This window comes from Periplaneta americana, chromosome 2, assembly GCF_040183065.1.
Source record: "Periplaneta americana isolate PAMFEO1 chromosome 2, P.americana_PAMFEO1_priV1, whole genome shotgun sequence".
Lineage (NCBI taxonomy): Eukaryota > Metazoa > Arthropoda > Insecta > Blattodea > Blattidae > Periplaneta > Periplaneta americana.
Window position 1 is genome coordinate 28,981,971 of NC_091118.1, and position 17,329 is coordinate 28,999,299.

The following is a 17,329-nucleotide window of genomic DNA, read 5'->3' on the forward strand; positions in this document are numbered from 1 at the left end:
GGTACAATTTCCTTTTCCCAAATAGCAAGTACAAGTTTATAAATTTCGCTATATAATGCACTTCCACCCTCTTGTATTAATTCTGCTGGAATTTGATCGATACCTGGAGACTTGTACTTTTTCAGATTTTCTATCGCAATTTCGACTTCTGAAAGCGTGGGTTCGGGTATAAATGGCTCAGCAGTTTGTATTTCAATTTCGTCCCGATCATTTCTATTTGGCCTATGTACATTTAGTAGTTGCGCAAAATAGTTTTTCCATCTGTTTAGGATTGATGGAGAGTCTGCAAGCAAGTCACCATTCTCATCCTTGATCACGTTTACCCTTGGCTGATATCCGTTCTTAAATTCCTTTATACCCTTATATAAATCTCGAATGTTTTTATTCTTACTATTTGTTTCTACCTCATTCAGTTTTTCCTTCAAGTAACCTCTCTTTTTATTCCTAAGTGTACGACTTTCTTCCCGTCTTTCATTGAAATAATTATCTCTCTTCTCCTCAACTGGATCCTGTAAGAATTTCAATTTTGCCTATTTCCTTCTTTCTACTACCATGCAACAATCTTAATTTAATTGCCAATACAATTGGGAGTTAAGTCTGTGGTGTCAGTTGTAATTTACAAGCCACTTCCCACATTTATTGGCTGATTCAGATCACAGAGGCTGGGAATCCAATAGAGAACTATGTCAAAAGATGATTGGTTAGTAGTTTCTGGTTTGGAGTTATTCAAAATGAGTATGATCAACAGCAAAACATACAAAATTAGAAATATTTATTGAACAGTTCTAATCAAAACTAAAATCCCATATATACTCGAATACTCTGCGCATATTTTTTTCTGGAATTTAGTGAAGAAAAACTGGGCTGCGCACATTATTTGAAATAAGGTTGGTAGCGCTTCGCCTCAAACACTGGATCCCTAACAATTATGTAGGATTAATTTCTTGAAATAGAACAGAAATTACAGCCAATTTTAATTTTTAATTTTTTTTATTTTCCTTTCTAAAATTAGGGTGCACGGATTATTCGATGGTGCGGAGTATTTGTGTATATATGGTATATTTCAGGATGGTTCTTAATGAGTTTATTTTTACAAGAGCTTCATAGTTGAACAAACCCTATAAACTTGTTGTGTTCAGAAACATGTTGCACAAATGAATAAGATCTAATAATAACTGTTTAATTCACTTGACACTATTAATCCCTATCATAACTTTTTGTTTTTGCTTCTCTCTGTTTTGATTTCACAAACTTCATTTCTGGAATATTTTTCTGAATACCAATGCTGCTTTTTCCCTTCATGTAAGGTTGAAGAGTCTTTGGTATTGAGACAGTGCCGTCTGCTTGCTGGTGCGTTTCCAGCAGGGCGATCAGCATTCTGGGTACCGCACAAGCCGTTCCGTTTACAGTGTGGGCATGCAACAGTTGACCAGTTCTTGTACAATACTTGATGTTAAGGCGGCGGGACTGATAGTCTGTGCAGTCACTGCAACTTGATACCTGGGCAAACAGAATACCAAAGATTGTCACAATTTCGTAACAACAAGGAGAATTTTGTATACAAAGTTTCAAAGATGAGTAATTTATATTTCTGTAAGAAAGAACTTCATGCTCTCTATCTTTGGACAAGGAGGAATCAATAAAAAAGTTTGCGAATATGTTATGGACAAGGAGGAATCAATAAAAAAGTTTGCGAATATGTTATATCTATCATTGGTGGGTTTACTTCAAGAAACTAAATTATTTGGGGCCATACTCTTGATTTCGAAGATGATACTAGAGTTGATGGCAGTTCGGAAGGCAGTCGGCTACTATATGCGCCATAGCATTTCTGGCATGTGACGTCACAAGCTTGTATTGTAAAACCAATCGGAATCAGTCAGTAACAAGCGCTTACTGAGTTCGTTTGTTCATGTGTGAGTGTTTCAATACATTGAATATGTAAAACTAACATTTACTGTGTATGTGTAAGATAAATAAATGGAATGAGACAGTGTAAAAAGGCAAGTACTGCACAGGCAGATGCGGGAATTAGCGTTTAAAGTGTGTAATTATTTTAAAAACGTTGAGCAGAACGTTACCAACTATCATGGTGCTGGCTGCAACATTGCCAATGCGCAAGAAATGACTGCAGACGCATGTCGTATGAGTTTGCGAACCGTGCAAAGAATTGTTAGTGAAGGAAAGAGGATTTGTTTAGTGTCATGCTTACAGTAAGTTAACAGCAAAAGTCATTATCTTTCGAAAAATTAAATTCTCTTCAGCCCTATATGTACCGCGTGTACTATGATACGGCAATGTTGTATGCTTCCTCGCTCAACCTCTCTGTCTCTCTTGGCGCTAACTCTAGCAGACGATCGCCTTCCAAAATACCGTCGACTCTAACAGTTACGGAATCTTATTTCAATACAGTGGAATCTCTTTGATTTGAACTCCAAGGGGAATTTAGAAAAATCGAGTTAACCAAAAACTGATTATTGAGGAAAACCAGTTGAATAAAATTAATGTGGAATTTATTTTCCCTATTCATTGACGAAAGGGTGAAAAAAAGTTGCTCTCACATAAATTAAGTACTATTATAGACGTCACAATTTATAATGGATTGCACAATATACAACTCAAAGCAATCATTTGAACTTCTTAATTTTTGTTTGTTCTAATTATTTGTTTTTACACTATTCCATGTAATAATAAAGGGATTGGGGGAGAAAAGGATGAAGCAGGTGCATATCATGAATGTCTGTAAATAATAGTGTTGGACAATCTTGTCCATTTCTTCTATGAACGTCATTGAAGTATAGAATAAGTATAATAAGAACCTCATAAGCCTAATGCATATATTTGTTAACTGGTGGATGACCAGTTCCTTGTTTAAATGTGCTTTTCTAGAAGTTAAAATTCTTGGTCGAGCTATAAGGACAATTCTAAGAAATGCCATTGACTACCCATTTATGTTACTAACCACTGGAATTTAATTTTAGGTTGTCCAGATTTTCTATTTGAAAATTCTAATTAAATATTACATGTATGATTTGAGGCTTTCTCGGCGTTGGTTCGCTAATATGTTTTCGCGGGATATCAGCCGAGTTAAGATTTTGGAATGCTCCAAGCTTTTGACTGCTATCTCTGCAGCCATCCTCAGGGAAGTGATGTCCGAACAGAAAGTCGAAAGGTTATATAGATGTTAGGCTGTCTCAGGTGAAACGGGATTGGTTGGCGGATCGGCCAATCCGGGGCCGGGAATTGTCATCGCTCGTAAGCTCCGCCCCTCCCGGGATTCCTGCGTGAAGTTTGGCGGGCGGCGAGCCCTGTTCCGCCGGTTGGAATCGGTTGCCGTCCTCGGTCCGTGATCTTCATGACCTTGATTGTAAGAGGGCCTGAGTTGGTCTAAGGCCGGTGTCCATGCCTGACTGAGCTGGAGTCCACTGTCTCTGTTAAAGTTGTTTTTCTCCAGCTTGATCTCTATGGCCTCCTTGATTGTACGATCCCAGTAGTGGCTTGATTTGTTAATGACCTTGGTGTGGTCAAACAGCAAATACAATTCCCGGCCCCGGATTGGCCGATCCGCCAACCAATCCCGTTTCACCTGAGACAGCCTAACATCTATATAACCTTTCGACTTTCTGTTCGGACATCACTTCCCTGAAGATGGCTGCAGAGATAGCAGTCGAAAGCTTGGAGCATTCCAAAATCTTAACTCGGCTGATATCCCGCGAAAACATATTAGCGAAATATTACATTTTAATGCTGATTTAAATGGGAATTCCAAGAGGGAAAATGGCACGTTCAAATTATCCAGTGCGAAATTGATAATTAAAATGTTCGGTATTCTAGTCCTGAAAGGCAGGAAAGGAATTTAAAAAAAGTTGGTACAATTAAATGAGATTTTTTAAGTGGTACTGTATTTCTCAGTGTATGTAACCGGGAGAAAACTTAATCGCTGAATATTATAATGACTTTACAAATATAAAATAATATGTGGATCTACGTTCATTCAATATCTGATCTAACTAGGAAAGAATACCTTTTAAACTTCTTCGTCAAAACCCAGAAATTCATTTCCAAAGTTAAATGAAGAGTTATTTGAAATTTCTTCTAAATCAATTTGACTCCTCTGTACCATTCAGAGGATTACTAATACCACATTTCTTGAATGATTTAACCACTGCCTCAGTTTTCACAGCATCCCATGATGCTTTGACCCATTCACAAACTCAATGTCGACATATAAAATGCACCCTATTTTTAGACCCATTTTTCAAAGGAAAAAAGTGCTTCATATGCCAGCAAATGGATAAATTCCAATACTACTCACCTCACCAAAAATTTGTCTGCCTGGCATCCAAGCTTCTATATCATATTTTCGGAAGGCTGGGGCTCCCAGTTCATGTGGGGGCATGTCTAGGGTCTGGAAGTGGAGCCCTAATGATGCAAACGTCTCTTCTTGTAATTCTCTGAGTTCCTCCAGAAGAGTTGAGGATCCGTCATTTTCTGTTACACCAAACATCTCCACCTTGGTGAACTGATGTACTCTGTAAGTTATGATAACTTTTAATTTCACATTCATTTTCGAAAGAATGCTTAGGGCTCTCTCTGTCATTTACTTGGACAGCAAGTTTTCATATGAGTTGACGATTCTTGTCATCCTGCTCTTATACAGCATTTTGTCTGTATTTGGCTCAGCAGTTTTGTAGCTCACATTTGGTTGCCGTTGTCCTGTTTACTAAAACAGGATATACAGGGTGTTTCCGGGCTGGTGTTACTAACTTTCAGGAATGATGGGGAAGGGCACATGTATCAATATGAGATAAGGAACCCTGGTCCGGAAATTACTGAGTCGAAAGTTATAAGCAAAAATAGTTGTGTGGAAATGAAATAATTTCATTCCTCTATACACCTTATTTATGTGTATTTATCTGTACATCTTACACATACTGTATTCATCTGACGTTGTTTATGTTGTCTACCTACGGTATTCCGTTCAGTGCGCTGTCGGAGGGGTGGGGACAGGAAACTACACTAAAGCAATGCAGATAGCGTAACGTGTAACAGACATGGTTGGTCCTGATATGCATGTCTGTAGACAGCAGTGTATGTGTACAAGTTGCAGTGTCCAGTCGATCAGTCCTAGTGAAATGGAGGAGTACACGAGAGCGGAATAAGCAGACCTGATTTTCGAATACGGATGAGCCAATGGGAACAGTAGACAAGCTCACAGATTGTATCGGGCTAAGTACCCACGTAGGAGACATCCGGCCCATACCATCTTTCCATGACTGTTCCAAAGGTTAAGGGAAGGAGGGCACGTGGTGCCAAATTACAATTTTATTTCTACACAACGATTTTTGCTTATAACTCGACTCAGTCATTTCGGGACCAAGGTTGCTATCTCAAATTGATACATGTGCCCTTCGCCATCATCCCTGAAAGTAACACCAGCCCAGAAACACCCTGTAGTTCAGGAAGGTAAAGTCGACAGTTGAATGGGAGTAACTCTAGGATGCATCATTATCAAAACTATAATAAATCCACCAGAAGAAATGTTGAAATTGAAGCAAAGTATCGCTGTTATTCCAAAAACTCATAAATCCAATGTTCGCAGAAATCGAGATTTTGGGCTTAATGGTCGCGAAATATCGATCCTCAATGGTTCATGAACGTTATAAAAGAATGAACAATGCATCTTCCGCAAATAACAAAACATAACCCTGTACATTAGAATGATAGCATTCTTATTAATACAAAATCTGGTAAACGGTCAATGTAAGATTTTGGTAGTTACATTTTGTGAAAGCACCTGTTTATGCTTTATTAATATTTTTGTTCTTATTGCAAAATGTTTTCTGGAGGTACAAGGTTTTGGAATAACAGCAACCAAGGATATTATTGAAAAAGATGGTAGAGGATTGGTATAATCTGAATAATTGTGTGGAACGTTTAAGTGGTTGTGTGATTTCAAATAATCATAGTTCACCATTTCATGAGAATCATGTTAGCATAATCATAAACAAAGAACTTGAACTTTTAATGAATATTGTAACCAATGTCGCTGCTCAAGTCACTAGTAATATCTTGAATATAATACATAATTATATTCAAAACTTAATTTATTTTTCCAATAATGATATGTTGCGGGTTGCATCGGCCCGCTGCTGTTAAGAAGCAAAATGTGCATAGACTGTTATAGAAATGGTAACGGACATTTTACCCGATTAGGTGCCCACTTTGATGTTCCACGTTAAAAGATGTCGTGAAATAATAATAGTGAGCACTAGCCAACTTAAAACTTGCCTATAGATGCCTCTCTCTTCGGATGTACGAGATGTTTCAGCTCGATAGCACCTGCTGACAGCGGCTAACTTCAGAGGTAGTTTCGTCATACACAACTCTTTATTCATGACGTATCTGGCTAATGCCATTTCTGCTGTACCGGATAAACAGTAATCTTCTTTATACAAATTATCATCTAGCATGTATACCTGCAACACACGATGGGCATATATAGAGTGTTAAATGTTGGAAACCTTTTGGGGAATGGATAGAGGATCTGAAACAAGCAAATAAGTTCATGTAAATATAAATATATTTCATTTGATTTGATTCTTGCATTAGTGGGTCATGTTTATTAAATCAGTAGGGCTTAAAAAGAAAAAGAAAAATAATAAAAAAAGAGGATCTCTATTCATTATTGCTACCTGCTGGGAAGTGGAAACAAGGTATAATGGAAGGTTCGAGATTAATTTCGTTATTTGCTAATGAGATTTGTTTCGTATTTGCAAAAATAAAGTTGTAATAAGCAAACATCTATTAACTAAATAGTAATTATAATTAAAATCAAAGAATTGACTATATATTTATATTAACTTTTTTCCTTATTTTTAGGTCTTTTGTCCATTCCTCAAAGGTTTCCCACATAATATTAGTTAACACTCTGTATTTACAGAAATGATATTTGGGACCATAAGAACATTAGAACCTTCATATCTTTTTTAAAATGTTAGTCTTATCTCATTTTATTCTTGTGAAATAGAGTATGAATGGCAACAACATAGCTGAAAAGAAATTATAAAACTCAGTTAATTCTTAGTGTTAATAGCCAACCAATGTGAGAAATGAGATAATAATAATAATAATAATAATAATAATAATAATAATAATAATAATAATAATAATAATAAAAATATATTTTCATGGGAAAAATCCAGCATATAAAATCAGGATGCCAACGAATGATTCAAATAGATTATAACTTAGGCATGATAATGGACAATTATGCAACAAACATTCGCCCTTTACTGTTAGTGAAAATGTACCACATTATGAAAAATATTACAAAATGGTTTAAAAGAAGATATAGGCCTACCGTACTGAAATAGTAATAGGCCTACTGCATATTGACAGATGAAACAGTTTTTTTTCCTCTCTCTTTTACGGAGTTGGTCATAACAAACCTTATATTTCTAATCAAAATGAACAAAAGATGTTTCTGATAGATGTAACATATAGATAGGCTACTGATTAACAATTGAAGTTGCACAATTCTGAAAAAATAGCTAACTAACGCACAAATCTTGTCAACAGCCATATCAACAACAGGTGTAATTTCATTTTGTCTCCAAGAGGAACACATATTTATGTAATCCAAAAGGTGATGCTGTTGAGTTATGCAACACCGCCTGAGGACTCTTCAGCAAAATAATTCATGGTCAGACATCATAAGATTTTGAATTGAAAGGGGTCTCAAAATAGGAATAAAAGCGACATGACATAATCAGCAAGAAAAATAAGTACAAGATATAATTATGTGATATAATATTTGTCTAGGAATATTTAAAAGTAAACAATGTAGTAGGTATCTATTTGTTTTAGCTTCATTTAAAAGTTAATCGAATATAATTAAAACATGTGAGGGAAAATTAACATAAATTTTACGAAAAATCAAAGTTTCAATTAATGATTTCTTCATGGTTTTACAATTTAAATGCTTAATATGTTGTAATATCTAGTAGGCTACTTTATTTTTCATACCTGAGTTCTGTCTCCTTTTATGTTCATTCCACAACTTTCAATTACATGATTCTGTAGTATATCAGGAACTGAAATAAGTTGAAAGTTTCTTGCCAGTAGTTTCTCAACTGTATATAATATAAGAGCATGTTCCAATTCTGCTAGTTCCCCCATGAAATAATAACTTTTGTGCCCAGATAAATTAGAAAGATTTTCGCTTCTCATTAAATGTAAATATTTTACAATTTCGCTGAATTCTTTTGGTTTGAAATCAAACTGAGCTTTTATTCCTGTAAGCTTAATTGTTTTTGGGGTTTCTCCATAATGGAATACTAAGGGGCATGTTTTATTTGGAATTTGTTTTGCTTCTTGTATGAATTCTCTCCAGACATCATCTTTTTCTTTGACACTTAGCGAACTATTCAGTAATTTATCATGCAATTCATGTACCCGAGTAATATTTCCAACCCCTTTTCTAAATTTAATATTTTCTTCAATTTCTAATTTATGTTTGATATTGCATAGATATTCAGTGTCCACTTCTAATTGTGGTATTCCTGCATTTTTTCCTACTTGAGTACACAGTAATTGAAATGATTTATGTTGAACCTGTTTTGCATCACAAAACTTTTTAAAAGCAATTCTCATTAACTTCATTGATGTATCTAACATTCTGGTTAACCGGTAGATAAAACAGTAAAGTTTTAAAGAAGAATATAATATACGTCTTTCAGCAAACAAGTTGACTCAAGATTCATGTGTATGCATCGTCGCTCCTCACAATATCCTTTTTTCTCTGATTCTGTACTATAATATTCGAATAAAACTTATATGGGAATTTATAACTACATCTTATTGACTTTTTTTAAGTTATAAATATATGTATATACAAAATAATCAAAATAATGACACATTTACGCAAATATGCGCCACTATTGCCATAAAGATGATGGCAACCATGGTATACAACATGGAGAGTCCTCTATCGATAAAATATCAAATGAAGCTCAAACGTTGCGGAGTGCGAAGGTGGTTGATGAAGGCGCGGCAAAGTTTATTGAGATGATGTAGGTTATGTTAATGAAATTCTTGTTGTAGATATAAGTGGCCAATTTAAATGAGATCGAGAACATACAGAAATTGTGAATTAAGTAAGTAATATTACTCTCTATGAAATGTACAGTTTAATGATTTGTGAACTATAATATAGCTTAGTATGTTACACAGTTGGAATGCCGGTATGGTATTAACATTAATGCATTTATTTCAGATACCTTAAGGCGTATTTTGTATAGCCCATAATCTTCAGAATGTTGAGCAGTACTATCATGGATCGAGTCCCTCCAATGGATACGATGCGTTTGCATGTAGATTTACTTGACACAGCAGGAAAAATGTTGGAAAAATATATGGCTGTGGACAACAGTTTCCCATCACTTGTTGACGTTACCCAGATTTCGCCGCAAGGTTGGTTGAAACATTACTTTTTAATTGCAAGTCACATAAGCATTGCAAAGTCATTAGTGTATTATAGTTTGTGTAAATTTCGACTGAATTGTAGAGTCTTTAGTTTCATTAGCTACTTTTTCAGATTTTATATTTGTGTTCGATAATTGTATGTATTACAACTTAATTATTTAATTCAGCCAGTTCATTACGGGCAACATATTTACACAGTAAATGTTGAGGATTTCGCCCCTTCACTGTCTACAGAAACTAACCAAATTACTTGGTATTATTAAACAATTGATAAAATGTACAGTAGATACTTCTTGGCACTATTATTTATATATCGGTCTTATTGACCTACGAAATTAGATAGACAATTACCGTTTTTATCAAGACAGGCTACGTTGAATTTCGTTTGATCAGAGATCTACGTAAATTACGATATTAGGCCTAATAATGTTGGAAAGAGAGAAGGTGTTCGGTAAGTGTAGTGAAAGTGTTCTGAGTCCACATTAGGCTATGCCTTATGGACTGCCTTTATTTCTATCTCCTCTTCTTCTAATCATAATTTAGGTATTGTTTTATAGAAATTACAAGAGGCGGGGAAGGTTTCAGGATCATCAATATTGTGCACTGTTTTGGATGGACGTCAGTGATATAAAAGTAAATGAATCGGTTATTTGAGAAACCACACAAGTCCATTTTTAGCCATGTGTTTCTGACATTAATATAACGTGTACATCTGTAGGAGAAAGTGTACATATTTATCCGTCTTATTTTAAGTGATATTGTCATGACGCTCATGACAGTATTTCCCTGAAGATTACCAAATCAAAAGATTTTATCAAGAGATATTTTCCTGGCCTAGTTGTAAAACAGAGCTGTAGTGTGAGACTTCAATAAGATATCACTGGTTTCACTTTAAAGTGTTATAGAATTTTTCTATTAATTTTGTAATATGAAGGACAATAATATATTATGTAAGTTACTAACTTTTTACTTAAATAGCTTTTGTTGTCATTAACTTACATACGAAATAAATACAAACTATTATAATTTTTTACTGTAAACACTTCAGATGAGAAACAACACGTGTCCACGGACTTTGGGCACACTGGCGCTCTCATATATAATTAAATATTTCTTTGTAATATGTAGAAATATTGCAATTCAAATGACAAATTCATGCTAAAAAGCTAACAACGTCCATTAATATTTACGAGGTGCAGAAAGTTTTTTTGCAGTTTTCTCAAATAACCGATTCAAATGTGGCAAAACCAAATTAGACTGAGATCGGAAGTTGGTTAATACACATATTTAGTGTGTTAATTTTCAACTTACAGCAGTTGAATTGTGTAGCTCAGAATTTATACTCTGAACTGGCACTGGAGAGGCTCCGAGTTGTAGATCTGTTTACCAATGAGTTAGAAAGAGATTATAGAGCGGCCATTGCACCACTATGTTTGAAGAAAATTGAACCACCGTCCGCCATTAGCTTAAGCGCTCAAAACAAAGTCGGCGTGGCGATAAGTAAGGTTGGAATCGTGGCACTGTCAAAATTTCGTTTGCATAAATCAGTTAAACTGAAGTGGAAAAACCTAGTGTTTCGTCAAATACATGGTAGTAACTTAATCTAAAATAAAGAACTTACGTACGCTAAATTTAAAACACTTGAGCTATTCGTAGAAGGAAAGCTTAAAAGAATAACCTAAGCAAAATTGTCATGTACGTATAAAGTCCTAGCAAATATACTGAAGAAAATGTTAATATTCCTAGGTTTTTAAATGCGACCTGCAACATTGCCTATAAAATGAACGAGTATGATTCGGATGATTTTATTAATTGTTTTTCCAGTCTCTACACATTACAATAGTACATTATGCAACGAGCCTATACTGGTAGTAATTAAGACGCGAGTATGTTCGTTTATGAAACGAAAGTTTCATAATTTTCATATGAGCGTCTTAATTACCATTATAGGCAAGTTTCATACGACTTTTTATGCTCGACCATATTTCTTACTTGAAATTATTCATAAGTATTCATGTTATGGTTATGTGAGGAGCAGAACTGACCTGAATTGTGAGATGTGTGCAGACGCGAAAGTATGGATTTTTTCTGAAACACGAATGTCATTGACCTTGATATAATCTAGGGAATAACATGAACATTAAGCTTGATATAACCTGGAAATTGATTTAGAATTGATAAACGAGATGACAAATTGAATTTATTTGAATATTATTTACAATTAACGCTAATTATTATAGTGACAGAACATAACCTTCTGCGACAGTATTGGATTTCCAGCCTCCGTGACTTTTCACAAATTGTCTTTCGATTGCATATCTGAGAATAATCGATACTTGCGGTTTTATAATGGTACAATCAGTACAATGGTGATTTCTCATTGGCTGAACAACTGAATTGTAATGAATAGGTGTACTTTAATGAGGTGCATTAAAGGGCTACTACCAGGTGTATAATTACTACATTTCGGCATGGTCGAGCATAAAAGTATTTATTATAACCATAAGATATAGAATGAAAGTAGGCCCTAACTGTAGTAAACAGTTTGTAACTTGGGTAAAACATGACCAAACACACTTTCAGTGGAAGTTTCAGAAGTCCTGTAACTTTGTCGCTAACACACACTTCTCTCTTCTCGTAATACAGATGTAAGAGGTCAACAAACTCAGGTCTCTCCCAAGTGGGCTACATTCTATCTCCCTCTCTAGCTACGACGTTGCAATCTGCTCGCTCGTTCAGTGGCTTCAAATGAGTGGTTTTTAAATTAAACTTACACAAAAACTATTCACGTTATTGAAATACACCAGAGGGATAAATGATTCTTTATTAGATTTTCTATCGATATGGACAAAACAAATCACGATCCTACTCGTAATAGTTGCCGAATAAGAGGATGTTAAACTTTTTGGAAAATATATATATATATATATATATATATATATATATTGTTCTGAAAAATCTATGAACTTTCCACCAATATGATATTACAGATTTTTTGTTACAGACAAAGTTACCAGAATGCTGAAACTTCCAACTTAATGTTGTAATTAACTCTGCATTTAATCACAAAACGTAATATAGGTTTTCTATTCATTTAAGTGTACCCTATCATTCCTTTCAATCTGCAGGGTTATTTCACTTACAACTTGTGTATAAAACAGCAGGGATATAAAGGAAGATTGAGCTGTGGATGAGGTCACTCTATTTAGTATCCAATTTGTTTTAGGCATATCAACAGTGAGTGGCCTGAATGATATGGACTACCCAAGCTCCAGCAGTGTTGTGTCTGGATTGTCCAACGTGAAGCATGTCACAACCACTAACAAAGTTCCTCTTCCTCCAGAGGTCATGGAACACTTCGGTCGTATCCTTTCAAAGTTGTGAAGTACTTAAAAAATCTATTTCAGAAGATTTAGAAATAAAAGTTACAATGGTTCGAATAATTTTGTCACTTAAAGTAGTAATATCAAAATCACCTTTTTTTTTTAGTTGTTTATTTAACGACGCTGTATCAACTACTAGGTTATTTAGCGTCAGTGAGATTGGTGATAGTGAGATGGTATTTGGCGAGATGAGGCCGAGGATTCGCCATAGATTGCCTGGCATTCACCTTATGGTTGGGGGAAAACCTCGGAAAAAACCCAACCAGGTAATCAACCCAAGCAGGGATCGAACCCGCTCCCGAGCGCAACTTCAGACTGGCAGGGAAGCGCCTTAACCGACTGAGCCACGCTGGTGGCTAAAATCACCTGTTAATATTACCCGTAATCAAGAGACCACCTCTTCATAGTCAGAAAAATCAGTAATAATTCATATGACACAATGCAAGAAGATGAAGGGTGGATGGAGCGGAGAAAAATTCTCTCTGGCACCAGGACTCGAACTCGGGTTTTCAGCTCTACATGCTGACGCTTTATCTACTGAGCCACACCAGATTCCACTTCCGATGCTGGATTGAATCCTCTCAGTTTAAGTTCCACCTCGTAGTTCCCTTTTAGTGGCCAACCCTCATGCACTGTGTCTCAGATGTGTGACAGTGGCACAATGTCCAACACACTATGTGCAGAGGTGCACTCATTACGAGTGACTAAGTAGCCGGGATCCGACAGAATGAGCGCCGTCTTATAGACCGATTTTTTAGTCCTGATAGCTCAGTGACGCGAAAAAGAGGAAGTAATAGGAGTAGTGGGGAGAGCTCCGGAGTAGAGATAATGGCGAGCGGTCGGTAAAGGAATGCAGTACAGCTTAACTGTACTAGAAACATACCACTCTCCCGCACACATGATATCCGATCGCTCCGAAGGCAAGTGAGTGACTAACCCAAACACTCCTTGGCGAAACTAAATGGACTCGCCTTACCCAGGCGCACATTGCCAGCGACTGTCAGGACTAAATAATCGTACTGTACTTATTACTAAGTGATTATTTACATATATCATATTATTGTGATGTGCTGAAGTATGTATGATATTGCAGGAATTCTGCATTACCATATATGAATGATGAATTATTTTATCTCTAAAATAAAGCAAAAATGAGCAAAATTGTATTAAACTTTTTTTGTTTGAAATATCTCAAAGAATAACCCCCTGAAATTAATGAGTTTATTTACGGTTCATTCTGTATGTATATCGAAGTATGTGCACTGTTTTATTGTGTTATATTATCCTTAACAGAATACAGATATGCAATGTCACTGTATGATGGGTCTCTTTACTGAGATTAACAGAGCCTGGCTGACCATAGACAGTGACATTTATGTGTGGACATACGAACATGGGTAAGCATCTGATACTAAAGAGAAGTTGCGTGGAATGAGTAAGGTCAGGAGTGTTTTGGATCAGCATGTTTGTAGCAGTGCAGTACACGCTAATGAATGTCGCTTCTTCCTCGTGGTCCCAGGACTGATGTAGCTTACTTCGATGGTCTGGGCGAGACGATCGTGAGTGTGGGGTTGGTGAAGCCCAAGCCCGGCGTATTTCACAACTTCGTGAAGCACTTGCTGATCCTCACCACCACCGTCGAGATCGTCATCTTGGGTGTCACCTTCTCCACCACCAAAGATGGTAACAAGATCAGTATACTCTTCTTATTGTTTCTTCCTTTTCCCCTTCCCTTCTTTCTTCCTTTCTCTCTTTCTTCCCTTCTCCCTTTCTTTCTTTCTTTCTTTCTTCCTCTCCAGTTTTGTTCCTTCCGTTTTTTCTTTCTTCCTTCCTTTTATCTTTTCTCTCTTTCATTCTCTTTTTTTCTTTCTCTGTTTTTCTTCCTTTTTCTCTTTCTTTTATCATTTCTTTTTTCCTTCGTTTCTCTCTTTCTTTTCTCCTCCTTTTCATTTTCTGTTTCTTTCTTTCTTTCTCTCTTTCATCCTCCCTTTTTCTTTCTTTCATCCTTCCTTTTTTCTCTTTCTTCCTCCCTTTTTCCTTTCTATTTCTTTCTCTTTCTTCCTTCCTCCCTTTTTCCTTTCATTTTCTTTCGATTTCATCCTCCCTTTTTTCTTTCATTCTCTTTCTTCCTCCCTTTTTCTTTTTTCTCTTTCTTCCTTCCTCCCTTTTTCCTTTCCTTTTCTTTCTCTTTCTTTCTTCCTCCCTTTTTCCTTTCCTTTTCCTTCTCTTTCTTTCTTCCTCCCTTTTTCCTTTCCTTTTCTTTCTCTTTCTTCCTTCCTTCCTCCCTTTTTCCTTTCCTTGTCTTTCTCTTTCTTTCTTCCTCCCTTTTTCCTTTCATTCTCTTTCTTCCTCCCTTTTTTTCTTTCTTTCTCTTTGTTTCTTCTTTTCTTTTTATCTTTCTTTCATCATTTGTTTCTTTTTCCTGCCTTTCTCTTTCTTTTCTTTCTTTATTCTTATCTTTCTTCTTACCTATCTTCTTACCTCTCTTTCTCTCATCCTCTTTATATTTTTTCTTTCTTCCTTTCTTTTTTCTTTCTTTCTTTCTTTCTTTCTTTCTTTCTTTCTCTCTCTCCAACGTTGTTCCTCTATTTCTTCCTTTCATTTTTTGGTTCTTTTAATTCTTTTTTCTTTCTTTCCCCTCCTTGTTGTCTCTCCATCTTTGTACCTTTCTTTCTGTCTTTCTTTCCTCCAACATTGTACTTTCCTTTCTTTTCTCTTTCTTCTGCCATCCTTTTATTCATTCTTCCTTTCTCACTTTCATCATTTCTTTGTTGTGCCTTTCTCTCCATCTTTATTCTTTTCTTTCCCTCCATCTTTATTGGTTCCTCTCTTTCTTTTTCTTCTATTTTATTCTTTGTTCCTTTTTTCCATCTTCCATCCTTTGTTTTATATTTTTTCACATTTACTTGTTTCCTTTATTTCGTTTTCTTTCTTTGTTTCTTTCTTTTATCCAACCTTTCTTCTCTTATTCATTTCTTTTCTTTTTTAACCTATCTTATTTTTCCCCCCTAGGTTTTGTTTCTTTTTCCTTTTTTACCTTCTTTCTTTCGTCCTTATTTTATCCTTAATTTGATTCATTTGCTTCATTTTTAGTTTTGTTGTCTTTTTCCCTTTTCGTCACTTTTTTTTAGACTAATTTTGTTTCGTTAGTCAATTTTTTCCTCTTTTTTTCTTTCTTTTTTTTGCACGTGATCTCGAATTAACCTGTGCTGTTTTTTCTTTTTCCTCACATTGTTTTGACTGAAATATTACTGAGTCCCACAAAATGAGGTGCATAGTAGACCATAACATGTATTTCTGTATTTTAATACTTCCATTGAGACGACCAAATTTTCCAAAGGAGAAATAATTTATAAATGTGATGAATTGTGTTTGGAGGGATTTCAATCATACTTACCCAGTTACATTACAATTTGAGATGATATGAATAGATTTAATCAGTTTCACTGAAGAGTCAATGACATAGACTTACGTTTCAGGTCCGTTAGGTCAGGTGGAAGAGATGCATCTCCTGCCTGACCCCGTGTTCGTACTACCAACAGATGGCATTGCAATCAACACAATAGCTAGCACAAGTTCTGGAAGGATATTTCTAGGTGGTCGTGATGGATGCTTGTATGAAGTGGCATATCAGGTATGCAGACTTATTACTTGTGGCTAGCTATACAACTAGAGCATGAACTTCTCAGGATGGGGACATGAGTTCATACCTCTGCAAGGGCAAGTGGAATATAAGTTGGATGAGGATGATATTGTGGTAGGTTTTCTCGAGAACTTCTCCGCTGTCATTCCACCATTCCTCCATAATTTGTAGTCATTCTTGTATTTTACTAGATGTTGTAACGTTTACATTAACAGTTTGCAAATTATTGTTCACCCTTCTCTTCGACTTCTTCCTTTCTTCCCTTGTGCATTTCACATTTTAGGTTTGCCTAAACAATGGTTGCCATCTCATGTGGGTAATAATATGGTCAGTCTATTAGCAAAAAAAAAAGGAAAGAGTAACTTACCTTTCTTGCTACATTTAATGATGTGTCTCCAGATTAGCCAGCCTCGGTTCGATTCCTGGCGGAGTCAGAAACTTTCTTGTAAAATTTCTACCTCGGGACTAGGAGAGATGGTGGTGCACAACTTCTAATCACTAGATTGTGCACCAATATACCTGGGTTAAATCTCAAATCTCTCTGCAGTGCATATGAAGGGAAGGCATATGTCACTGTTGATACTGATTCGTCTGTCGGAAGGGGACGTTAAGCCTTATGGCCCTCTTGGTGCTATTCGACAGGAGTAGGCTACATGCCGGCACCAGGTTTCCCCTTCTCCCTTCCTCACCACCATCATCCTCACCCATTGCCTACACTACACATACACGAACATTTAACATACACTCACCCTAGTACTGTCGGTGACTCAGGAGAAGACGAGAGCGGACTGAGGGGAAAGGGATGTGAACAGATAAC

The 17,329-nt window shown here is 36.0% G+C and overlaps 2 protein-coding genes across 2 annotated transcripts in view; one reads left to right on the top strand and one right to left on the bottom strand.

Moving 5' to 3' along the window:
* Window positions 1-1,047: 1,047 nt before the first annotated feature.
* Window positions 1,048-8,994, bottom strand: SerRS-m (Seryl-tRNA synthetase, mitochondrial). Its single transcript, XM_069813320.1, has 4 exons — window positions 8,029-8,994; window positions 6,298-6,479; window positions 4,316-4,538; window positions 1,048-1,500 (listed from the first exon to the last, which is right to left on the bottom strand). The coding sequence occupies exons 1-4, from the start codon at window positions 8,677-8,679 to the stop codon at window positions 1,198-1,200; spliced, it is 1,359 nt and encodes a 452-aa protein (XP_069669421.1). The 5' UTR covers window positions 8,680-8,994; the 3' UTR covers window positions 1,048-1,197.
* Window positions 8,983-17,329, top strand: part of Nup154 (nuclear pore complex protein Nup154) — a 58,451-nt gene continuing 50,104 nt past the window's right edge. Inside the window, exons 1-6 of the mRNA XM_069813311.1 lie at window positions 8,983-9,158; window positions 9,278-9,474; window positions 12,713-12,850; window positions 14,170-14,266; window positions 14,389-14,552; window positions 16,349-16,503. Coding sequence (XP_069669412.1) covers window positions 9,318-9,474; window positions 12,713-12,850; window positions 14,170-14,266; window positions 14,389-14,552; window positions 16,349-16,503 — 711 coding nt within the window. The 5' untranslated portion in view covers window positions 8,983-9,158; window positions 9,278-9,317. The remainder of the gene's footprint in view (window positions 9,159-9,277; window positions 9,475-12,712; window positions 12,851-14,169; window positions 14,267-14,388; window positions 14,553-16,348; window positions 16,504-17,329) is intronic.

What these genes read in the sequence shown, in the direction of transcription:
- SerRS-m (XM_069813320.1), bottom strand. Translation starts at nt 8,679, where the DNA reads ATGTTAGATACATCAATGAAGTTAATGAGAATTGCTTTTAAAAAGTTT. An exon ending in ACATCCGAAGAGAGAGGCAT is followed by an intron (nt 4,539 to 6,297) that starts CTATAGGCAAGT and finishes AGTTATCATAAC; the next exon opens with TTACAGAGTACATCAGTTCA. An exon ending in GCAGACAAATTTTTGGTGAG is followed by an intron (nt 1,501 to 4,315) that starts GTGAGTAGTATT and finishes CTGTTTGCCCAG; the next exon opens with GTATCAAGTTGCAGTGACTG.